The sequence below is a fragment of the Nanorana parkeri genome, unplaced genomic scaffold (genome assembly GCF_000935625.1).
Source record: "Nanorana parkeri isolate BGI_ZX_2015 unplaced genomic scaffold, ASM93562v1 scaffold369, whole genome shotgun sequence".
Classification (NCBI taxonomy): Eukaryota; Metazoa; Chordata; class Amphibia; order Anura; family Dicroglossidae; genus Nanorana; species Nanorana parkeri.
The window spans coordinates 519,190-544,215 of NW_017306637.1; the positions used below are offsets into that span (position 1 = coordinate 519,190).

Below are 25,026 nucleotides of genomic sequence, written 5' to 3' on the forward strand. Positions count from 1 at the left end.
TTACTTGATAAAGTATATATATATATATATATATATATACACATATACACATTTTCTTTTCCAGTCCTCATGGTTCCAGCCCTAGCTCTGCCAGATAAGTTACTGAACTGGATTTTCTGGCACTGCATTCTACAACCTTTGACAGTGCTGTTTGTTTGTAGATGAAGGGAGGGGGAACACTATAGAGGCCAATCCTGACAATGAAATAAATATTGCAGTAGAATGGCAATGAGACCTGGCACGACCAGACCTTAGACAAACAGGCATTCTGGGAGGAGCAGGGAAAGGGAAGAATGCAACTAAAAGGTAAGGTTAGGTGAACAACAAGGCATCTGATGAAACTTTGGCTTCTCTGAATTCAGACATCTTTGTTATTTACCTATTTCCCATATTTTCATAGTCATGACATATTATGCAACGCTCCACAGAGCACATAGAACCCTTCGCATTAGTCCCTGTCCTGATCTAATGTCTCTACCGCACTCTTGCATGTAATTGAGGCACCTTGGTCAGATACCTGTTAACCTACCAATATGTTTTTGGATTAGGGGATGAAACCAGCACAGTATACTGTCCATCATGAGTAGTGTGCACAGCCGTTACCTTTGTTGTATTATGTTTTTTGCATAAAGCTTAACATAAGTTGTATCTTTGGGGCCTTTACAGGCATGTATCAAGAATGCATGCTTAATGCACATTCCTGGTGCCCTCTAAGTGTTTCAGGACTTAAGGTTTCAATGTATTCTTCTATTTGCTATTCATAATTGGTGAGGTGCTGACTTCATGCCACATTCAATGGGCATTCATTTGCTGGTGAACATGTCTAAACTTAGTGCTAGGGAATGTTCAGAGGACATTTCTGATCACACTGTAAATATATTCTTTTGAGCCAAGTGAAGCTTGTGTGCTGTCAAAATGAATGCAGATCTAATGCTTATAATACTTTATTGGGTAAATGTAAACTCCTGATGGACTGCTATAAAAATATTTCTGCATCTCCCTTCTGAGCTAGTTTATTGCTTTGCATGGTGCTGTCAGTCTAACAATGCAAACACTCTTACTGGAGGAGAGAGTACAGGGATGATGACATTACTGTGCTGTTCTTCCTTTTTTTGTTCAGGTGGGGAGGGGAGAGGCTACCAAGAAAGCATAACTTAGCCACTTTTATATTACTATACTTGCCCATCGCATGGATGAAAGTAATTACCATGAGTTTGGTAGGAGCCCATTGTTGCCTTGTACATGAGCATATCATTGAATGATTTTTGCCTTTCAATTGAGCTGCTTCTCTGTGTAAATGCTTTCCATAATTTGGCTGTTTCCCTGCCCACTGGTGTTGTGGTAAACCTTAGCCAAGCATGTATCATTGTTCTGTACTAAGGAAGATTTTACTCAGTGATGGTATTGCCAGTTATCTGGTTGGGTAGCCATGGTTGCTAATTGGCTGGGTACTTGCATGTTAAATGAATTGTACATTGTAACCAATTGTAGGTGCATGAACAATGCACCGTATAAGAATTTTTTTTTTAATGGAATACTATCCAATATATTGGACCCCAGGCATCATGAATGTCAAATTGTTTTACACTTTCAATACAAGGAAGTTTGCAGAACATATACAGCTATAAATTGCACAGAACTGAACAGTAAATATGTTTTTTTTTCTCTCCATGGCAAACTTCTACTCTTCTGTTAACCTCTTTTATAATTTCCTGTTATCTTCCTGTTGTAGTGTTGCTGAATTGAAATCTTAGATGTTCTTCTGGATATTCCTGAGCAGAGGTAAGAATTGGTTTCCATTGTATTTGTAGAACATGCAGTGTGTAATGACCTGTACTCTCACATTTTTGACCTGTGTGTTAAATTAATCTATAGCACGTCTCATGAAATCTTAACAGACAGCTTCTTCAGGATAGTGATCATTTGGATGAAATTCCAGATGATGAGGCTCTGGATTTAATACCTCCAAATCCTGATCACTCTTTGTCTTGTCCATGTTGCTTCAGGGAGCCTTGTTCCTGCTGAATTCAGTAAACTAGCATGGCTAGGTGTGCACTACACCTGATGACAACCTCTAGCTGCTTCCTCTATCAGGGATGTCCAAACTCCGGCCCTCCAGCTGTGGTGAAACTACAAATCACATGAAGCATCTCTCTCCGGGAGTCATGTCTGTGGTTGTGAGAATCTTGCAAAGCCTCATGGGTTTCGTAGTTCCACCACAGCTGGAGGGCCGCAGTTTGGACATCCCTGCTCTACATCAGCAGATCCTAGGAGGTTACTGGTCAGACAGTGCAAAGCTTGAAAACACATGTGGGATGTGTTTGCTGTGCTCCTCAGCAATTCTAGAAGCCTTTCCAAAGAGGACATCTTTTATGACAATTGTGGTTCTGTTATTCTCTTCTGAACCGCTTGGTCCACATGGCTAAAGCTGGTTTTTCTTGAACCTGTATGGAAACAGTTACACGGAGGCTATCTTTGCACACTTGCATTTCCTGAAAGAGGCTTCGGCATGAATTTCAGTTGCCTATGGGTTACATGCCTTTAATCATTCAGTGTGTCCTTCTATACATATATCTTAACTGACTGTTTGAAAGTTTGCTTACCATCCTGTTATGTAACAGCTGCAGGCTAGAGCCATGCTCCTCACAGGAACTTTTCTGTTACCTTGTTAATCCGGTTTTTATTGAGTAATGTTACCTTAAAATGCAATGCCGTGAATGTTGAAGGAATTCAGTTTGTGAACATCGGTATTCTGTAACAACAGCACATTATTATAGAATGGCATAATCCCTTAGTGAATTTGCCAAGCATAAGCAGACATATTCACTAATGATTGATCAACTAATTTGTCATAAGGCAAGCCAATGAGCCTGGTGTATTGCATAGCAAAATGTTCTATACCAGTGGTGGCGAACCTTGGCACGCCAGCTGTTTTGGAACTACAAGTCCCATGAGGCATTGCAAGGATCTGACAGCCACAGACATAACTCCCAGAGGCAGATGCATGTTGGGATTTGTAGTTTTGGCACAGCTGGAGTGCCAAGGTTCGCCACCACTGTTCTATACAAACGAGGCGCCAAGACAGGAAACCCACCTTCCTCTAAGTAGCTGACACTCGCAAAGTGTTAGCAAACTAACTCCAGGTCAATTAAACACCCACTTCTTCAGTTATATGTTCATTCAGGTATTTAAAAAGGTTAAACCTCTTCGTGACTGACGACGTACAGTGTACGTCGCCAGCATCGGGGCTGTTTAAACAGACTCCACGTTTTGACGCGTTTGCAATGCGTTTCTGATCCGTTTTTTTTCTGCACTAGAAATTGCTAATTAGGCAATTAGGTCACTTCCTCTACCTGTCAGAGCATTTCCTACGTTTGTTTTGGAGATCAGACACGCTTTCTTCCCTCCACTTTGCCATCTTCTGGCGATTATTCTTATATTGGGGATGTTTGCTGTCGTACAGCAGGGGACAGTCCCGCACATATTGGATGAAATCATCTGCATCCACAAATTCCATCTCTTCACACTACAAAGAGGAAGTCCCTGGGTGATGACATAATCAATTCTGAGTATTTTTTTTTTATGCATCTGCACTGTGTTTTGATGCAGGTAAAATAGGACAAGCAGTACATTTTCTGACTGCATCTGAACGGACTGCAATGGTGTGAATTAAGCACAAGAAACCCCTAAGGAAAGCATTGTGATGTATTTTGACTGCAGCTGTCAAAATAAACGGACTGCATCACAACTGCAAATGGTGTGAACTGGCCCTTAGAAATGGTTTTAGATTATGTATGGATAATGTAACAAAGCATGTATGTGTGAATATATATATATTTATTGCTCTATATACTTTAATCTGTCTTTCTGAACACCCCTTTTTAAGGATAAATGTATGTGCTTGGGTGAGGTTAGGACCTGCCATTAAGACCCATGCACTGCCATTAAGAGTAATGCAGACAAAGTTGTACAAATGTTAGCAATGTTCAGTGTGTTTGGATTAAAAATTTGCGTTATGTTGCAATATATGGCAATGTGCGTAAAATGCCTTTCCCTGCAATTTTTAATTTGTGTTTTTTGGAAATAAATGGCAGGAAATGTTTAAAAATGCAATGCAGCAAAAACCCATAGCACATGCTTATGCACTAAAAATGCCCATATGATGCACATTCATGTCTGTTAAAATGCACTATTTAGCCAACAAAGAGGTGTAAATACATCCTTAGGTTTTGGGGTAAGGCACTGGAAACAAATATGGATAGGAAAGGAATATCCCCTAATCCAGGGGTTGGCAAACTCCGGCACTCCAGCTGTGGTAAAACTACAAACCCCATCATGCATCTGCCTCTGGGAGTCATGCCTATGGCTGTCAGCTTTGCAATGCCTAATGGCATTTGTAGTTCCACCACAGCTGAAGGGCCAGAGTTTAGCTACCCTGCACTAATCTATCACTGGAAGCTGATTTACTAAAAAAAAATAGGTCATACACTGCAAGGACATTTTCTCTTAGCTTATTGAATGTGGTAAAAAATGAAAAGAATACCCAATCACGCAAAATAAAAATAAAGAAAAATGGGTTATTCACTGCAAGGGAATTTTCCTTTTGCCTAAGAAATGTGTGGAAAAGTTTCATTGCAAAGATTACCCAATCACATGCATTATAAAAAAACAGTATTTTTTTTTTGCACATGATTTGATGATGGATATTAGGAGTTCTTAACCTCATTCACTAAGCTAAGGGAAAATTCCATTGACAAGTGAACAACCTTTTTGCTGTTAGTAAATCAACCTCACTGTCACAATCTGACAGCTGCGACCTGAGGCATAAACTGACCTTCTGATGACTGTTGTATGAACTGCACATTTTCCTATTCATATCCATTGTTCTTATATTACCAATAGTTGACACTTTTTTAGTCACTTACAGTTGTATTTTGAACAGGAGGAAGACAAGTGCCAACGCTAAAACAAATACCGTAGGTAATGTGGTAATAAGAGCTATCTTACATAACTTACCCTAGGGCTGCCTCAATAATAAACAAATTAGGACAGTTCTATTTTCTTACTACTTCTAGTTTAATCTTAAAGTGACACTAAACTCAGGAGTTAAATCTTAAAAACACATTCAAGTATCCCGAACTATTAACACATAATGTATCTTATTTGTGTATCACTGGGCTGCAGATCCTAAAATCATCTCTGAATTGGTGCTGACACTGTCCTTCCTTCCGGAAGGTGGCTACTTTTCTTCCCCATGGTCCCCTGGTTGTAAACTAACCAGCGCTCCAAGCTCACTTATGTGATGGAATACAATCTCATTACAAATTAGGCAACTAAACCTGAGATTGTAGTCTATGCCGGAAGCAAGCTTGGAGTGGTGACTACTTTACAACACACGCAGGGACCATGGGGAAGAAAAGTAGCCACCTTCCGGAAGGGAGGACAGTGACAGCACCAATTCAGAGGTGATTTGAGGATCTACAGCCCCAGTGATGCACAGAGACAGGTTTTTATTAACATTACAATGACCAAATCTGGTCTTTCATCTGGGGACTAAGGTAGCTCACCTTCTCAACTTTTGTGACTTTTCCATTCTCTTAAAGCTGCAGTCCACCCTTACTTTCAATCTTGCACAAATGTACAGGCTCCTCTCCTGTACTAAAATTGCTTACTCTGATTTCACTGCACACTGCTAGCTTCTCACAATGTACATCAGAAGCTGCAACAAGTCAGATAGAGCCCACCTCATTTCCTGACTAAAGGACATCCAGCCCTGTTCTCTCCAGCCTTACTGTCCATAGTCTGCCCCTTTTATTCATTGATTTTTCAATCATGGAGGCTCAGTATCACATGACCTAGCAGGTCTGCATGCAAATGAACAACAACTCCATAAAGTAGTATTAACCCCTTCATGACTGAGGCCCTTTTTTCCATTTTTGCACCCATGTTATATTCCACATATTGTTTTCAAACAAATCAACATTGCCCAGCAGCAGTATTTCTTGAAATGTTTGCCCAAGCACTTACATCATGTTTCCAAACAGCTGGCTCCAACTCTCTCAGCTCTTCTTCCCTGAACTTCCTTTGCTATGCAAGATCACGAGGGACAGCACAGTCTACAGCAGATATCCATTTACTAGCTTAAAGAAGGGAGGAAAGAGCAATGAGGAGCAGGGACAGGGTTACCCTGATGTGTCTGTGTGTTTGTGGAGACACACACAGCTTACTAGCACACAAAAGGGTGACTCCATAAGTCCCTGCAAGGCAAAGGAGCCTCCCTAACACATGTGATCAGGGCCAGTGCTCAGGGGACCATCTGATTCTGCAGAAAAATAAAACGTTTAAACATCAAGCATTATAGGTTGTAAGGGATTTAATCAGCATTAAAATGGTTCAAAAACCTTTTGACTTTAATATCACTTTATAACTGACTTGCGCCCATGAAGGCCCCCAAAGAGCCAATTTACTGCTTTCATAAAGGGTAGTGAGGTAGGGTGCCCTCCATAATCACCCACTGCAAAGGTAAGTTCTTCTTTAAGTCTGACTGTAGCTAGGTCAAATACACACATACATGTGCAGTCACAATAACATCTTGGCTATAGACAGAAAGATACACACACACACACACACACACACACACACACACATACACATACACAGTAACTTCTAAACCATTATACTATACTTTTTTATTTATCTATAAGAAACTATAGAATAAGTGTTATACTTCCCCAATGCTGATCCATCCCAAAAGGAGTGTAGGGTCATATAACAAAACTGTAACAGTTACATTTTATCCCAGCAGACAACAAGCCCTGAATAAGAGAAGAGAATGGGATGGATCCACATTGAGGGTTAAACTTTCATTAGCAGAAATGAACAGAATAGATCCTGAAGTAAGATTGAAATTTGCATACGATCCTTGCCCAGATGCCTGGCCTCGGACAACCAGCAGAATGCTTGCAGAGTCTAAGGCTTGCACATGGTATTGAGACACAGAAGATGGTACCTGTAAATAAAAAGCACACATTCAACATTCTGGATGTTCATTTATCTTGAATGTTTTGATCCCTCTCCACTCCATCCAAAACTTAAAAAAAAAGTTTGGGCTTCAGTTGCACTTTAACTTTTAGGGGGTTATTCACAAAGCTGCCAAAGGCAGCCGAGTGAATGACCCAGCCGAAGTGAAGTGAGCCGAACAACGTTCGACTATTCACTACGGTTTAGTGCGACTGATTTCATCCGTACATCAGCTGAAATCAGCCGTATATCGGCTGCACTTCGGTCAGCCGAACATGCTCTCTGCATGTTCGGCTGGCGGAAGTGCAGAAGGACTTTGACTCAGCCGATCCAACATCTGGATTGGCTGAACCGAGGCTGTGGCAGCTCACTCGCTGCCGTTCGCCCCTATTCACATAGGGGCCGAACGGCAGTGAGTAAATAGCCGAAAGCTGCCGAGGAGCATTCGGCTCGGCTATTCTGCTCGGAGTCTTCTAGCAGGTCCCAGCCAATGAATAACAACTGGGCGGAGCAGGCTGTGACATCACGGCCGGCTCCGGCCAGTTGTTATTGTTTAATGACAGATCAGCGGCCCCAGGTCATTTGGGGATGCTGATGTGCCATTATAACTGGGCGGAGCCAGCCGTGAGATCACCTCTGGCTTCGCCCAGCTGTCATTTGCGGGGCTTACGGCCGGCCCTTTGGGAGGCCAGTCACCCCGCTTCGGGTGTCACTTCGGCTCAGTCGAGCCGAAGCATTTGCCTTCAGTTGCTGTATGGACTATAGTGAATAGCCTGTACAGCAGCCCTTTGGTTCGACTAAACCGAAGGGCTCCAGAGGCCGAAGGATCAATCGAAGCTACAGCTGGATCCTTCGGCTCCTTTGTGAATAACCCCCTTAATCTATTGAAAAAGCCAGTAAATGTTTGTCTTAAACACTAAGTCTCTGAAAACCTAGTGGCTGAGATTTATATTAGCAGTGTTCTCATAATACAAAATCGTAAAAAGGGATTTTAATTTATTTTTTAACATCTGAATTGTTTCTGACCTCAATTTTGATAACGGTGAAATCAGACACAGGTGGGTTGTAGAGGAGGGCATGCGTGTCTCCACTAAAAGGTGTCGGAGTAAACAGTTTGTTAGCGGCAGGAGCGGATGTGTAGGTCAACATCTCACACAGCGTGTCCACATCTATAAACTTAGGGGTGAGTCCAGCACGGACTGTGTTGTCAGAACAAGCCATACACTCCACACAGTCTGTAAAGGAAAAATAAGAAGATGTTCAGGTTAAATTGCATATGTACAGTAGGTTACTGCCATAGTGGTATAGTGGCTAGCACTTCTGACTTGCAGCACTAGGGGTCCCCAGTTCAAATCCTGGTCAGGACACTATCTGCAAGGAGTTTGCATATTCTTCTTGTGCTTGCGTGGGTTTCCTCCCACACTCCAAAAGACATGCTGGAAGGTTAACGGGCTCCTGTTTAGATTGGCCCTTGTATGTATGTGGGATAGGGACCTTAGATTTTAAGCTCCTTGAGGGCAAGGACTGATGTGAATGTGAAACTATGTAAATCTGCGTAAATTGTCGGCGCTTTATAAATACCTGTAATAATAATCTAACAATTTCCTTAAATTGCAAAAGTCATATTCTGAGATGACCTGTGGTTCCTGGGGAACAACTCATGCAAATATCACATTGTATTCTATAGTAACCACTGACACATAATATGGCATAAATATTAGTTTGGTACAAAACACTACCAAAATAGTTTTTCTTTCTATAGTGACACTAAACTCAGGAGGTAAACCTTAAAAATGCATTTAAGTAACTTAACCATTAACAAAAATGTACATTATTTGTGTATCAGGCAGCTGTAGATCCTCAAATCATCTCTAAATTGGTGCTGGCACTGTCCTTCCTTCTGGAGAGTGACTACTTTTGCTCCCCATGGTCCCTGTGTGTGTTGTAAAGTAGCCACCGCTGCAAGCTCACTAATATGATGGACTACGATCTCATTACAAATTAGGCAACTAAACCTGAGATTGTAGTCTATGCCGGAAGCAAGCTTGCAGCGGTGACTACTTTACAACACACATAGGGACCATGGGGAACAAAAGTAGCCCCCCTCCAGAAGGAAGGACAGTGACAGCACCAATTCAGAGATGATTTGAGGATCTACAGCCCCAGTGATGCACAGAGACATGGTTCCTGTGTGTGTTGTAAAGTAGTCACCGCTCCAAGTTCATTCCTGTGATGGACTACAATCTCACGTTTAGTTTACTAATTAGTATGGAGATTGCAGTCCATCCTGAGAGTGAGCTTGGAGCGGTGGCTACTTTACAACACACATGGACCATGGGGAACAAAAGTAGCCGCCCTCCAGAAGAAAGGAGTGTCAGCACCAATTCAGAAATGCTTTGAGGATCTACAAATGCGCAAATAAGATACAGTTAATAGTTAGGGTTCTTGAATGCAATTTTAAGATTTAACTCCTGAGTTTAGTGTGACTTTAGGTGGAATAAACAAAACAAAAAAAACAACGCGTGTGATAATACTTTGGTCATGTCAGTAATTGCACTATTGTATATGGCAATTCACAGCCACAAAATGGATGAAAGAATGAATTTTGCTAAATTTACTTGTATCTTTGTTCCAGCTACTCACCCCCCTCCAGATATGCATGCGGTTCATTGGCTCCTAGAAACATGGCTTCTCCTGGCTGAAGAGTTATCACATTGAGGAAGTAGATGGCAAAACAGCCAATATCTCCTGGGAACTGTGAGTTTAGTGTCAGGAGCAGAACTCCAATACAATAGGACACATCTTCTCCACCCTGAACTGGAAAACAACAGCTGTGTAAGAAACAGGTCTTCATATTATAGCAACTCGAGCAATTCAATTCTTAAGGGAATGTAAGGACTTTTTAGAGTTTTTTTTTATATGGACATCAACATAATATATACAATTTCACCACAGGTACACATTAAAGATTCATAGTAATGCAGTACTACAGCAGCTTGAAAATATCTCCATATCTCCTGTTTCTTACCCAGAACAACTGAATGTGTTCAAAATAACACTGCAACCCAACTGAAAATGCATAACTATGCTGTCAATACAATATGCATTTTCATTTCATCTAGGCTGCTATGACAGGCTAAACCCTGTCATAGCAGCAGCTGTTAGCCTTGTTTACTTCTCTAACACAGCACATGACATGTGTGGCAATGGTAGGCATGAACAAGATCTTTTTTTAGTTTAGGTAACTGTGTGCAATATTTGTCACTGGAGTAAAGGGGGTACACTGCTGCACATAACTACAGCCTTCCAAATCTGTTTTGGCTGAAGCTCAGGCCATTCTGACAGGCAAAACTTTGGAACTCATGACATCGAATCAATGTAAATAAACATGACTTATTTCTCAGTTTGTAGCTTTTTCTATCTGGCTAATCAGGAGAAGACTTTTCAGAGCAGGCTTCTACATTATTTTTTACATTCATTTATGACGGAAGCTCTCCCAATCCCTTTGGGAGCACTCAGCATTTTCCTTATGGAGACCAGATTACAGGTAAAATGAGACAGCTGACAAAAGGTGAAGCAGACCCCTATAATTCTAAGAACAAAGACTTCAGAGACTCTCCATCTTACCGAATACATGGGACCAAAGTTTAGTACTATTTACTTAATTATATACAGAAATGCAGCAAAGTAGAACATTTTGTGTGGCTTTGGGTAGAGAAGTAGAGAAAATGGACCGATGGGGTAATTTATTGGGATAATAATGTAAACCAAAGCAACATTTTATATATTGCAGTTTAAAAGTCCTTAGATGTGATCATTGCATTAGTTTACTTTTCTAATTTTTTTCCTTTATTTTTACATGGTCATTTTTTGAATAACACGCTGCCTGTCCCTTTGTGTCTAACTTCTGCATGGTATCTACGGAAGGAGCCTTGATTGTCACACATGAATCAAGATGTCACCAGAACACAAATCCAAGATTAGTGCAAATCCATTTATTGATAGATGTCACTCAAATGACAAGCGCTTTCGGGGCGGCTCAGGGTCCCCTTCATCAGGTTCAGAGCCCCGAAAGCGCTTGTCATTTGAGTGACATTTCTCAATAAATGGATTTGCACTAATCTGTGAAATGAAATCGAGATTACACTGCGCTCATTGAGCTAATTTGTGTTTATTCCATACAAATTGAACACAGCATCTGGGTGTATCACTATCACCATAGTGCAGGTCTATTTGTACTAATCTGGAATTCTCATGTTGGTGACATCTTGAATCAAGTTCTACTATTTGCGGTGCCATCCGCAGTCATTACGAGCACCCGTCAACTTTGGGATATCCGGTAAGGAGTGCTGCAAGACATATGGACATTGGTTGTCACACAGACTGGACTCCAAACGTTAGAAGTAACAATATCACCAGCACAGCAAAGTCCACATTATCGATCCATCCTTTATTGACATTAAATCAACATGATATGACAAGAAATCACAAAGTTTCGGGACCAATGGGGTCCCTTCATCAGGCAAAACTAGGTATGCACCGATACCAATACTTGTATCGGTGCCGATACCGAGTATTTGGGCAAGGACTCGTACTCGCCCAAATGCTCTGATACTTGCATCCGATAACTGAAATTCCAGTCAGAGGGAGCTCTCCCTCAGACCAGCAGTGCCGAGGGAGCATGCAGCCGGCTTCCTTTCCAATCAGGAAGCCGGGCGACACCTCATGACCCGCCGCCCCGGCTTCCTGATTGGTCAGGAAGATAGGCAGCCTTGGGAAGTGAAGCCAGTGTTTTTTCATAGAACACCGGCTTCCCAGGCAATTAAGAAGCCGGGTCATGATCTGCCGCCTGGCTTCCTGATAATCGGGGCACACAGCATTGGTATTCGTATGGGTGAGTACCCAAAAAAAAAAATAACGGTACTACGATACTGAAAAACTGGTATCGGTGCAACCCTAAGAAAACATAATGTGACAATTGTCTTTGCGGCACCACCCGCTGCCCATTTCAGCACCCACTGTAGTTGTAAGAAGTGATAAGTCGGTCTGGAGTGGGATGGGATATCGCTTGGACTCCAAACAATATCGCTTGGACTCCAAACAAGTCTATCTTTGTTAATTTCCAATATATGGTGGAATAATGAGACTAGTAGGCATGATAACATTGTTTATGCTATCTTTTCAGCTCACAGGAAGTGACAAGGACACAGCATTTCTGACAACAGGTATTTTCTGTACTAACTAAAAAAAAGTTAGCCTGAAAAAAGGAAACTAATTCAGCCATTACATCTATGGACTAGTGAGCTGCAATATATTGTATTTTTTGTTTTTGGGTTTGGATACACTTTAAAAAAGTAACAACAAATAACATCCATGCGTTAAAAATACAGATGAAAAATGAGACAAGATGATAAAAAAGTAACCTACAAAATCAACAGAAACCAGTGTCCTTTTACTAGTTGGAACATAGAAAATGAACAAATTCAAAGTTGTTTTATGTAATAGTAAAGAAAATTGTACCTTGCTGCGTTACACGCTGCACCAACAATTTCAGTTGTTCTGCATACTCCTCCTTACTTCTCTGCATCATACAGGTGAAACATTTCTGTAGGGCCTTCCGCACCTCCACATCTTTTGAGAGATCCACTGCAATTGCCTCCAACTGCTGTGCAGCATCCTGACCAATGAGTGCACGGAACTCAGGAACATCTGAAATAAAAAGATAAAAGTGTCAGACATCTTTTATATTAATCCCTGGTATGTTCACTCTGTTATAAAGATCAATATATTCATGTTCATACCCCTCAAGAAGGCTACAATCTCATATATAGGTCTGAACCCACACAGCCCCCGGAAAGGTGTGAGAGCAATAGCCATTTCTGGTTTGTGGTTGTCATCAGGGTAATGCTGTGGAAACTGAGCATGCAGCTTCTTAGCCAATGCCTATATGTGAAGATATTAAGAGGATGTGAGTGAAGTGTTACCACTGAGAATAGGCAGAAAAGTTACTCAACTGGTAATGGAAAAAAGAACACAAGGTTAATTAAGAAGAGGAAAGAATTATAATTGGAGAAATGGAGAAATGTTTACGTTTTAACTGCCTTCTAAGTTTTACATTTCATAGTTAGATTTGTATTATCCACATTGTTATGCAGAAGTTAAAGAAGAACTCCAGGCAGAATTTTCTTAACCCTTGCAGTGGGGCTACCCCCACTCGTTTTTGTCTAGGTGCTAAGAAAAAAAAAGTTGTAACACCTGATCCACTGAGGTGGCTTGCTGTTAGACTGGTCCCTGGAGCCTCTCTTCCCCTCTGCTGCAGCGGTCTAAGGTCCCGTAAAACATCACAATCTATTAACAGTGGATAGGCGTGAGGACCATTCCAATGCTGCTGCGTAGGAAAAGAGAGGCTTCAGAGACCAGAGAAGCAGGGAGTCACCTCAGCAGTTTGGGAGAGTATAGCTCTTTTTTTTTAGCACCTAGACAAAATTGAGCACTTAAGGCTTGCAGTGTGAGGGCTGCTCCACTACAAGGGTTAGAACACTTTTGCCTGGAGTTGCTCTTTAAATTTTACAGCCAAACTCAAGGAAGACATAAAAGACATAAATCAATGCCATTCTGTATCCATTCATACATCATTAAGTGCAATTTTAAAATGCAAGCAGTACTTGAACTTGTACTGGTATCAGCCTCTTGCAGTTCTTGCACAGCAGAACTCAGAGTAGGAGAAAAAGAAGCAGCACAAGCAGCCAATCAGCACCTGCACAGACAAGAAGCATGCTGATATGAAGCTCAAAGTGTATTTCCACTTTCACAGCCAAATTGGGATAACACCTATTTTATACTGTATTTGTTACATGTTCCCATTCATACAGCAGAAGCTAAAACATATTTCAAAAATGCTTCTTGCAGTTGAAATAGTTTTTACTTGGGTTAGGGTTTCTTGGAATCTTAAGGAGGGATGCACCGATATATCGGCTGCCGAAACATATCGGCCGAAAATGGCAGTTTTGGCTGAATGCCGAAAGTGCAATTTTTCCTGCCGATACATTGGCACTTCCCTGCTTTCTTTCCTCCCCGCTGGGCGCTGCTCTGTGTCCCTGCGGAGAGGAGAGAAAGTGACAGCCGGCCGAGCGCTGTGAGCGGCCGGTGTCTCTTCCCTCCCCACATCGCTCAGCCGCCTATCACAGTGTGTGGGCGGAGACAGCACGCGATGTCACAGGAGGCTGGGCTCTACACCGCTCAATCAGCCTGTCTGCCAGTCCTGTGACAGTGTGTCAGAGAGGAGAGCGAGGTGCAAACACTCAGTGATCGCTGAGTGTTTGTAGATAACTGAGGACAGAGTATGTTAACTATATCCTCAATTATGAATGAATGGGAGTGAGCTACATCACCTCCTGTTCATTCATAGTTGTAGTTATAGTAAACACACAATGTTCTCATGTTATCATAGAGGGTTCCTGTTCATTGATAACAGGGGATACAGAAAAACTGAAATTTTTTTTAATTTCGGTTTTTTAATTTCTACTTCGGTGCACCATTAATCTTATGGGTTAAAATTGTTGCTTGGCTTCTTCTTTATAACGTTACAAAGGGCTGTAAGGGGTTAAAGGATTACAACTCTGGCGTCCTTGTTGTATGTTAATGAAGTTGGTGAAAAAAACACAATCCTCAAATTTGAATGCAAAAGTGGAAATATACTTTAAGCGGAGTGACTGAAAAATGAGCTTGGGGTGGGTTCATGACAGCCTGGGCTCAGGATCTGGGTTGAATGATGTTGGTCTCGATTCAGCCCAAAAGACTGAGGACATCTTATGGCAGAAAAGAAGTACTGCAGGATCCAGCTCTGGATTAATGGTGTCTATTGTGAATGTTTGTTGTATTTTTTCTTTTAACTGGAGTTTTTCCTTAACTCTAACAGCTGAGGGAAATCACTCATTATCCATTTTCAGTAATCGGATAGCTAGACAAAGATACCCATTTACTTAGCAACAGTGTGATGTCTTGCTCTTGGAGTAGGAGATATAACCAAATAGGATATGAACTTTCTAAATACCAATACTTGTTAGGTCAGCTGTATTTTTGTCATTTGTATTAGCTCATGAGAAGTAGGAAATTACTACTGTTTGAATAAATGGAGTAAAATCTGTCACTTGGACTCCAAGATTGATAAGGTGTGGCACATCAGGCTATCTCATTGGACTGGATTGACACCGAAATGCTGCCTTTTGTAAACATTATCTTCCGCTGCAACCAAGATAAATAAACGTTATGCAAATGCGTGCATACGTTATATCACAAGGTTTGAATTGAACCTACATAAATCACATACTAAAACATTTATTCTGTGTTTCATAACACTCAGGGGCGTTCCTAGCCTTTTCGCTGCCTGAGGCGGTGGGGGGAGATAGTGAACGCTAAGGAAGGAGGGCTTGGGACACCCGACAGCGTTCCGTTCAGCTCCTGGTTTCTAAGAGCTGGGCGGGAAGACGTGTGTGGTCCTTCTCCCCACCTTGCTCTTAGCAATCTGGGACACTCTGGTCAGAAAGGGGGCAGCAGGCACACTGAGAAACCCCTCCTTCTTCCCACGTGACCCAAAGAGATGCCGCCTGAGGCATCATTATAGGGACAGCCCTGATAAGATTCAAGTGATGGACCTTATTAACGTATCCCTTTTATATGTCTAGCATAGACAGGAAAATAACAAGACAACACAAACTATTAAGCTTTTTTTCAATCATAAGGCCCCCTCCCCATGTCATGCAGCACCCAACTTACCTTGTCCGGGTGAGCCTGGATAGACAATGCTAGCCTCACCGAGAGCACTTTAAACAGAAAAGGAAGCTGATCGTTAAAAGCTTCTCTGACCTTCGACCCAAGGCAATCTGGGTGAGCAGCAATCCATTGCCCCAAAGTCTTGTGGGCTACGCTACTATGTAGAATTACAGCGTCACCTTTTGGGTGAGTTCCCATCCATAACTATCAGAAGAAATGTATGAAAGCAAGGTCATCAGTAAAAAGAAAAAAACAGTTTTGAGTAATAAGAACAACAAATGTGGAGAACAACAAAAATAAGGGCACTCAAAGCAAAATACAAACTTAGCTATACACTTTGGGGTCATTTTTAAATGTTTTCACACAACTGTCAGTCAGGATTCACACATGAAATCCAATTAGACAAATGTGTAAATTCTGGGTGAAAATTGTGTGAAAACATTTCTAAATAGATTATAAAGTTAGTAAAAAAACAAATGGCAAATGAAACACTAGAGTAAAAGAAACTAGTTATAAAGTGAATCTAAAGTCTAAAAGAAAACATGCACATGGGTGATCATACAGCACTACAACAAATGTAGTGCACAAAATTGTTCACTGTGAAGATGGTATAAAAACTGTCAACGTGGATAGACGAATCTCCTGCTGTGGCCTTTGTATTCTGCGAGTGGTGGGGATACCGCTGTCGGAATACCAGAATAGTGATGGCAGCTGTCACTGTTTGCCCAAATAGTTTCCATCTGGCTTCTTCAATTTTCTGATGGATAGAAGGGTGTCGACAGGGCACCCACTGTGCGAATTTCGGCCAGCTAATCGAGAGCTGGCCGAAATTAGCACAGTCTATGGCCAACTTAAGCCTCCTGGCTGCTGATCGATATTGTGTTTCAGCGTCTATGGCAGCGGTTCTCAACCTGCGGGTCGCGACCCCTTCGGGGGTCGAATGATGATTTGCCAGGGGTCGCCCGGGAGTCTCCTGCTATTAGATAGCGGCTCCCGGCCGCCTGGGAGAGAAACACTTTCTCCCGAGCAGAGTAAACCTTTTTTGTCTGACATTGGGGGCCGTAAGTCAGAAAAAAAAACACCCTAGGAATGCATAGCTAGATTCCTATTGGCTATTTCACTTTGCAATAGCCAATAGCAAACTAACTATTGCACCCGCCCTCTGCTGCTGCCAATCAGCAGAGGGGGACCTGAAGTTCTCCATCACGTCCCCACTACTGATTGACAGCAGCAGAGGGCGGGTGCAATAGCTAGTTTGCTATTGCAAAGTGAAATAGCCAATAGGAATCTAGCTATGCATTCCTAGGGTGGTTTTTTTGTTTTTTTATTCTGACGGCGTACACCAGTGGTTCTCAACCTGTGGGTCGCTGTGTGATTTCTGCTGTGCTAGGTGAGAGTCCTCCTCAGCCCTCTCCTAGCGCAGCAGTGTCAGTTCTCCCAACAGATGTCGCTGCAGCAGCCGCGTCATTCCTAAATTTTACCGTTGGGGGTCACCACAACTTGGCAAATGTTACCAAGGGGTCCCGGCCCTAGAAGGGTTGAGAACCACTGGTCTATGGCATTCATCACCTCCCATTTTCAACATTGCTATCCTATCTGTGGTATGTTGTTTTCCCTGCAGAACACTGTCACCCAAATACCCAGCAAATATTAAATACTATCTGGCATTTCACAAATATGGATCAGCTTCTCTATGCCCCTTGTAGATTGTAAGCTCTCATGGGCAGGGCCCTCCTTACTATCTTGTCTTGAATTGTATTGTAACTGTAATGCCTTCCTTATACTGTGAAGCGCAGCCCAAACTGTTGCCGCTATATAAATCCTGTATAATAATAATGATAATGTCCAGTGCAATTCCTATCAATGTCAAATTGAAAGGATGAGAAGGCCAAAGCTGCTACCATGTCTATAGGTCTCCATTCTCTTATTCCATCTCTGCTTTCTGACCCCGGTGCATAATCATCTCCTCTCTACTGCTTCTCCTGACAAGTAAGCTGCTACTCTGTATCTACAAATGTTCTATGGTCAACTGTCACTCTTCCTCCTCCACTGCCTCCTTTATGACCACCTGGTCCAAAACCAGTTGTCATTTTGCCTCCTCTATCTCCCTACCCCTTCTGAGTCTATGTGCAATTAACAGTCTATCTGCTCTTTCTTTACTCATGGTCCATGATCGGTTCCCCTTCTCTATCGGCTCCTATATCCCATTTAGCCTAAACTAATTCGGCAACAGACACATACAGTATTTGCTCATCTCATAAACTTCACATCCCTAACTCCTGGTTCCATTTTTCTCTTGATGTTTGCGTTACTGAAATGGATGGATAATGCAGGTGTTAGAATGTTGTTAGTAAATATGAGTAAAGCAGCAAAAAGGGTCCTCTTCTGGGCTCTGCTTTATTTTGCTACAATCATTGTGCTGAGGATAGGGCCTCTAATCTAGGTCTTCTATAATGATATACACTGCCTGGCCAAAAAAAGTCACCGCCTGGATTTAACTAAGCAAATGGGTAATAGGTCTATGTTCAGCAACATTAGGTGCCCAAAAAATTAGGTCAGCTGCCTACCGGAATATACTGAATGATCAGGTTTTTCCATCAATAGATTTTTTTCTTCCCTGATGGCACGGGCATATTGCAAGATAACAATGCCAGGATTCATCGGGCTCAAATTGTGAAAGAGTGGTTCAGGGAGCATGAGACATCATTAACACACATGGATTGGACACCACAGAGTCCAGATTAATTGAGAATCTTTGGGATGTGCTGAAGAAGACTTTACACAATGGCCTGACTCTCCCATCATCAATACAGGATCTTGGTGAAAAATGAATGCAACTCTGGAGGGAATTAAATGTTGTGACATTGTATACGTTTAGCGAAACAATGCCACAGCGAATGTGTCCTGTAATCATAGCTAAAGGCGATCCAACAAAATATTAGTGTGCAATTTTTTTTTTCCGGACAGGCAGTATATATGGATTATGAAGCTGGAAAAACTACTTTGCATCTGGAAGGTATAAAGCAGCCTAGGATCCTTGTCACTAGGATGTTCTTGAGAGCCAATATATTATATGTATCTTCACAATAACAATTTAGGCCACGCATGGGAATGTGCATGTCTACTTTTAAACTTTGGGTAGACTTTAAATGATATAGCACTGTCAGGTGATATTAATAATAGTATTAAAAGAGCAAGTGTCAAAAACAATGGAAAAATAAAGTACACATTATAAACGCTGTAAATAATGCATTTTTATTTGCATGGTTCCTAATGAATAAAAATAAATAAATAAAACCGTGCCTCTGGATCAATACTATGAACCAATACCAATTTAACATGTTGATAAATTAAGAATACCTCTGCATATGGTTTGTTAGGTTCTATCTGTCGTTTAGGGTCACCACTAGCCCACAACCGAGCCACCTCACTGCTGCTGCCCAGCTTTCCCCATGCATAGTCTTGTACCGCACAAGAAAGAAGAAACACTGCAAAAAGGAAGGAAAAACAAAAAAGATTACAAACACAAGCAATAGGAAGTGAGTAACAGTTACTTAGCATACAAAGTAACCCTCACAATCCATTCTATGTTCCTGACTGTCCTTCCACTTGCTGCAATGTACAAACCTGATGTCATTACTCATCCATTTGCTGTCAGAAAGTAACACTTTGGCTGGATATTATTAAAACACAATCCATGCAATATGGTGGGTTATTTATTGTGGTAAAGCTGTGAAATACATTACTGCAATCATGGTTACCAACCAGTGGTACATGTACCCCAAGAGGTGCTTTTGACAGACCCGAGGATCACTTATGCCTCTTTAGATATATCTCATTTAAACTGATATTAAAGTCAAAATGTTTTTAAGCTATTTCAAGTGCTGATTAAATCAGTTACAATAAATGCTGCTTCCTGATGTTTAAAAGTGTTAGCTTCCTGCAGAATCAGCTGGTCCACTGAGCACTGATGTGATGACTGCTATGAGTTAGTTTTGTTCAGAGCGACCCCTGTGGACCAAAGATCACCTTCTACCCATCTGTTATGGAGAAAATGAGATTAAGGTTGTTAATTAAGGTGTTCTAGTACTCGTCCTAAAACACTTCCTGTTAGAGGGTGACACCGCTGTTCCTCTGTAGATACAGTACAGTGAATTAACGTGGTCATTGCAGGACAGGAAGTCTGTTACTGACAAGATCACAAAGTAAAAGTAAAGGATAAAAAGCATGTATGCAATGTATGCAGCCACCACATCTAATATTACATATTTTTTCTTAAGTTGAGATACACTTAAACTCTTTAAAATGTTAGCGAGTATAAATTTCAAATAAATGGCAGAGCATAAATCACAAGATTTGCAGTAAGATCTGTTGTGTTGTAGTTGCCTGTTCTCATAATAATGGAATGTGTCTGTGTATGTACAGGTGAAACTCGAATAATTAGAATATCGTAAGAAGAGAAAGATGAGAGACATGAGACCGAACCATGCAGAAGAGCTAAAGGCCGCTATTGAAGCATCCTGGTCTTCCATAACACCTCAGCAGTGCCACAGGCTGATAGCTTCCATGCCACGCTGCTTTGAGGCAGTAAGTGCTGCAAAAGGGGCCCAAACCAAGTACCGAGTACATATGCATGCTTATGCTTTTCAGAGGTCCGATATTGTTCTATGTACAATCCTTGTTTTATTGATTGCATGTAAAATTCTAATTTTCTGAGATTGTGGATTTGGGGTTTTCATGAGCTGTAAGCCATAATCATCACAATGATGACAAATCACGGCTTGAACTATCTTGCTTTGCATGTAATGAGTCTATCTCATATATTAGTTTCACCTTTTAAGTTGCATTAGAGAAATAAATGAACTTTTGCACGATATTCTTGGCTACCATAACTGCTATATTAGTGACAAAAGGCTAAGTTTACTTTTCTGACCATATTCAGGGTGTAAGATGAAACCCCCCGAATCATGGGGTTTTTCTCCCCGCTACTGGTGCTGTTTATTGAATTTGGCTTGGATATGCGTGGCTACACTTACACAGCTGCTTTGGTAGGATCTGTGAATTGAGAAACTATATGTCTCCTCAGCCACCATTGCAAAGAGAATTTTAGTTCTCTATGGAATACAAGTGCAGTCACCTCAATGCACTTGTAGTCCATTCATTCTTCCTCCGTCCATTTTACTTAAAGGAGAACTATGAGGTGAGTGCTTTTCACTCACCTCATAGTTCTAGCCAAACTGTGACAATGAGACTGTCACAGGTCGGCTCAGTAGATCGGGAGGTGAGCGAACACATACTGGCGCTCGCTCACCTCTCGATCCTGTCACTGAGCTTAGGGTGACGGGAGGACGCTAGTTTGTGTCCTCCCGTTACCCAAGGGGGAGAACTATGGGGAAAAGCCTTAACCCCATAGTGCTCCTTTAAAGTCCATACTGAGCTACAGACATGGAGGGAAGGGATAATCTGCAGAAGCCAGAGCATTGCCCCCATGATCCACTGATCACAGCCGCAATACTTTACTGGCTCCAATGCAAAAAGAAATATATGCACATTGTTTCTTTTCAGAAATGTGCATTTATTATTATTTTTTTAATAAAAAGGTGTAATTTGTCTTCAAAGAACTGCGGGAAAAATGATTCCTAACCTTGGCAGTAGGGCTACCCCTGCCACTGTAACTTTGTCAGAACTTTTTCCATGACCTGTGGGATGTCAGAGAGGAATGTGTACAGGTTATTAAACAGGTGAAAAGAAAATTCCTACAGCGTTCTTTGGTATACTAAGTGAATATGATGCTATGATAAAATGCTTTGGATGTGGAACAGATCAAAGTTTAACTTCTTCTTGCCGTGCTCTCACATTCAGTAAAATCAATATTGTTTAGTAAGTTCATATATATAAGTACAGTAATACCTTGGTTTACAAGTAACTTGGTTTGAGAGCGTTTTGCAAGACAAGCAAACATTTCTGAAAAATGTTGCCTTGATATACAAGCAATGTCTTGCAATAAGAGCAAAATTTTGTAGAAAAGCACCACTGAATAAGGCTGTAGCAGTGCAAGCGATGAGTTTATTTAACGACAATCCAATGTCACATTGGATAGATTCCTTGTTAAGGTTTCACGAAATGAAAAAGATTCCATTGAGTCAAGAGATAGCAGTGATTCCGTTGTGATAGTGAAAGTCGTCCTACACAATAATCCTCCTCTCTCTTGTCCCCCTCACACCGGCCACAAAGGTACCTGTAATTGGTTTATTTTTCTTTATATTTTGTACAGTATTATATTACAGTGCAGTATTGTAATCATTTTATATGAATATTTTTGGGTTGTGGAACGAATCATCTGAATTTCCATTATTTCCTATGGGGAAATTCGCTTTGATATACAAGCGCTTTGGATTACAAGCATGCTGCCGGAAAGAATTATGCTCGTAAACCAAGGCATTACTGTAACTCATATGGCAGGGCAGCTTTTAAAAATCGTCTGGTAGATATATTACTGAAGATTTTTAAAAGCCGCTTAGTTTACTGGTACCTACTGGGGCTTCTTCACTGCATATGCTATGTATGAAAAAGGTGAACTAGCCCTTTAAAAAGTGTATCCAACAGAATCAACTCAAAAGGTACAGCTTCATTAAGAAGTATAAAGAGTCTATTATTAGTGATGCTACCTCCGCCCTGCATGGTTTTCACTGTATTTTTTGTAACTACATTCCTAATGTGTCTTCCCATCAATGGCTTATGTATATACAGAGAGCCATAGTCATTTGTTTCATGTTTGGCTGAGTTGCAGTCAGTTTGGTGTGAAATACATCACTGTCGTGGCATAGTGTGGACTTGATGAGTTTATAGCAGTTTCCTCTAAATGTGCAGATAAAGAAGATGATCAAAGAAGAGAACAGTTTGAGAACATTAAATGAGAATTATTTTTTAATTTATGTGTCTACTTTGTCTTTTCAGATATGTGCCATTTACCTTCAAACACACAGGGGTCTATTCACAAAAGGGTGAAGAGTTTGGAGGAGGCAGGAGAAGTGAACAATCTAGGACAACATAGCTGAACTGGAAAAATGTTCCAAATCGGCTATTTTGGCCTAGATTGTTCACTTCTCCTGCCTTCTCCAAACTCTTCACCCTTTTGTGAATAGACCTGACAGCATTAAGGGTCCCTTCACACGACTGTGTTAATATGTGTTATGCAGCACATTATTGTGTGTTTGGTCAAGTCAATCCTTTCATTTTAAGGATTTGTCCAACGCACCAAAAAAAGGTGCAAGTAGCATTTTTGGCAGTGCATTGTTGAATGTTCCACTGCAAAGCATGTCTGTCAGCAAAGTGTGTGGGGTTCTATTCAGAATAAAAGGCAGCACAATGCACCAACACACGTTACTGCAGTGCAATAGGTTGAACACCAGGAATTAGCTAAATACATTCACTGATCGGCCATATCATGACCGGCAGCCTAATATTGAGTAAGTCCCCCTTTTGCCGGCAAAACAGCCCTGACCCATTGAGGCATTGACTTCACTAGACCTCTGAAGATATGCTGTGGTATCTGGCACCAAACCGTCAGTAGCAGGTACTTACACGGCTTGTATTAGTCTGTGTCGCATTAGTCTGTGTCTTTTCTTTTTACCTGGAGTTCAGCTTTAAATGTGCCTGCCATATGCAAACGTTTACACTTTTTAGACAAAAATTTACCCTAAAAAGTTTTGGTAGGAGTAGTCCTAAGCTGTAAAGAAGATCACAGAGATTATAAGAAAGGACGATTGTTCAATATTTGTGTTTGTTCCATGTTTGCTCAGTAACTGTAAAATTTATATCCAAGAAGTGTTCACAATGGATAATGACAGACACCAAAGATGAATAAAAAAGTGAATAACTGCCAGCAAATGTTGGTTAGATCTTTAGATAGACCTTGTTTACAAATGCTCTATAAACATCACTATGATATATTTATAAGGCAGAACAAGCCCAGAGTCACCACAAAAATGGTGAAATGTCTGAGGGATAAACATATCAGGTAGACTGCAGGTTAAACTGAAGAATGTAAAACAAATGGAAAAGCGCACTACCTGGAGTACCAATTCTGGCGACGTGGGCACAAGTGATTGCAATAAAATTAGATGATGAAGAGTTAAAACCAGTGTGCAAGCTCTGTGGTAAACAGGGTGAGGGACCCTGTGTGAAACGACATACACAGATATATTTAGAGCGCTACCACTGCATAGAGAGACTTACGTTTAAGGTGTCCGTGTCTCGGAAGGAAATCGTCTGTGATACCCGTGTGGAGCTTGACTTGGCCAGGGTACATGTAGGGTAGCGATGAGATGGATGAATGTGTGCCTGGATGGTATAGGGCTGGCAGGGACGATCATACATTCGAGCTGTGCGGACTGGGATGGTCCGACTTGGCCGCAACGGCAGTGCGTGGTGACCGCTAGTTAGGCGCTATACCATCTAGGCACACATTCATCCATCTCATCTAGAGCTGCAGCTAACGATTATTTTCAAAATCGATTAGTTAGCCGATTATTAAGTTCGATTAATCGGTTAATCGGATAAACAATAAAATACATTTTAAAAAATGGCTCCAGTAATGGACTACTAGTTTGTATTGAGATTGTAGTCCATCACAGGAGCAAGCTTTGGAGCGGTGGAAGTAAAAAAAAAAGTGTGGTGTGCAATATAGTGAAATGGAAAGTTTATAATTATACAGCAATCAATGCAGAATGGCACCGGCTATAGAGGACTACAAATCCCAGCAATAGTACATTTTACAGCGCAATGCAGAATATCACCAGCTATAGAGGAGCACAACAAATCACAGCAATAGTACATTATAGCTGGCGGTATTCTGCATTGCGCTGTATAATGTACTGTTGCTGGGTTTTGTAGTCCTCTATAGCTAGTGATATTCGCCATTGCACCACTGTATAATGTATTATTGCTGGGATTTGTAGTGCTCCTCTATAGCTGGTGGAATTCCGCATGGCGCTGTATAATGTATTATTGCTGGGATTTGTAGTCCTCTATACAGCGCAGTGCAGAATATCACCAACTATAGAGGAGTACAACAAATCAAAGCAATACATTATACATACAGTGTATAATGTATTACTGGGATTTGTATTCCTATGTATAATATACAGCACAATGTACCATCAGCTATAGAGGAATACAAATCCCAGCAATACATTATAGAGCACCATGTGTGGGAAAGTGCAGGCTTACCTG

At 41.3% G+C, this 25,026-nt stretch overlaps 1 protein-coding gene across 1 annotated transcript in view; it reads right to left on the reverse strand.

Annotated features, from left to right (window-relative positions):
* Window positions 1-6,667: 6,667 nt before the first annotated feature.
* Window positions 6,668-25,026, reverse strand: part of MPI (mannose phosphate isomerase) — a 27,186-nt gene continuing 8,827 nt past the window's right edge. Inside the window, exons 2-8 of the mRNA XM_018558921.1 lie at window positions 19,153-19,280; window positions 15,796-15,996; window positions 12,822-12,963; window positions 12,541-12,729; window positions 9,664-9,837; window positions 8,047-8,255; window positions 6,668-7,009 (exon numbers count right to left, since the gene is read on the reverse strand). Coding sequence (XP_018414423.1) covers window positions 6,794-7,009; window positions 8,047-8,255; window positions 9,664-9,837; window positions 12,541-12,729; window positions 12,822-12,963; window positions 15,796-15,996; window positions 19,153-19,280 — 1,259 coding nt within the window. The 3' untranslated portion in view covers window positions 6,668-6,793. The remainder of the gene's footprint in view (window positions 7,010-8,046; window positions 8,256-9,663; window positions 9,838-12,540; window positions 12,730-12,821; window positions 12,964-15,795; window positions 15,997-19,152; window positions 19,281-25,026) is intronic.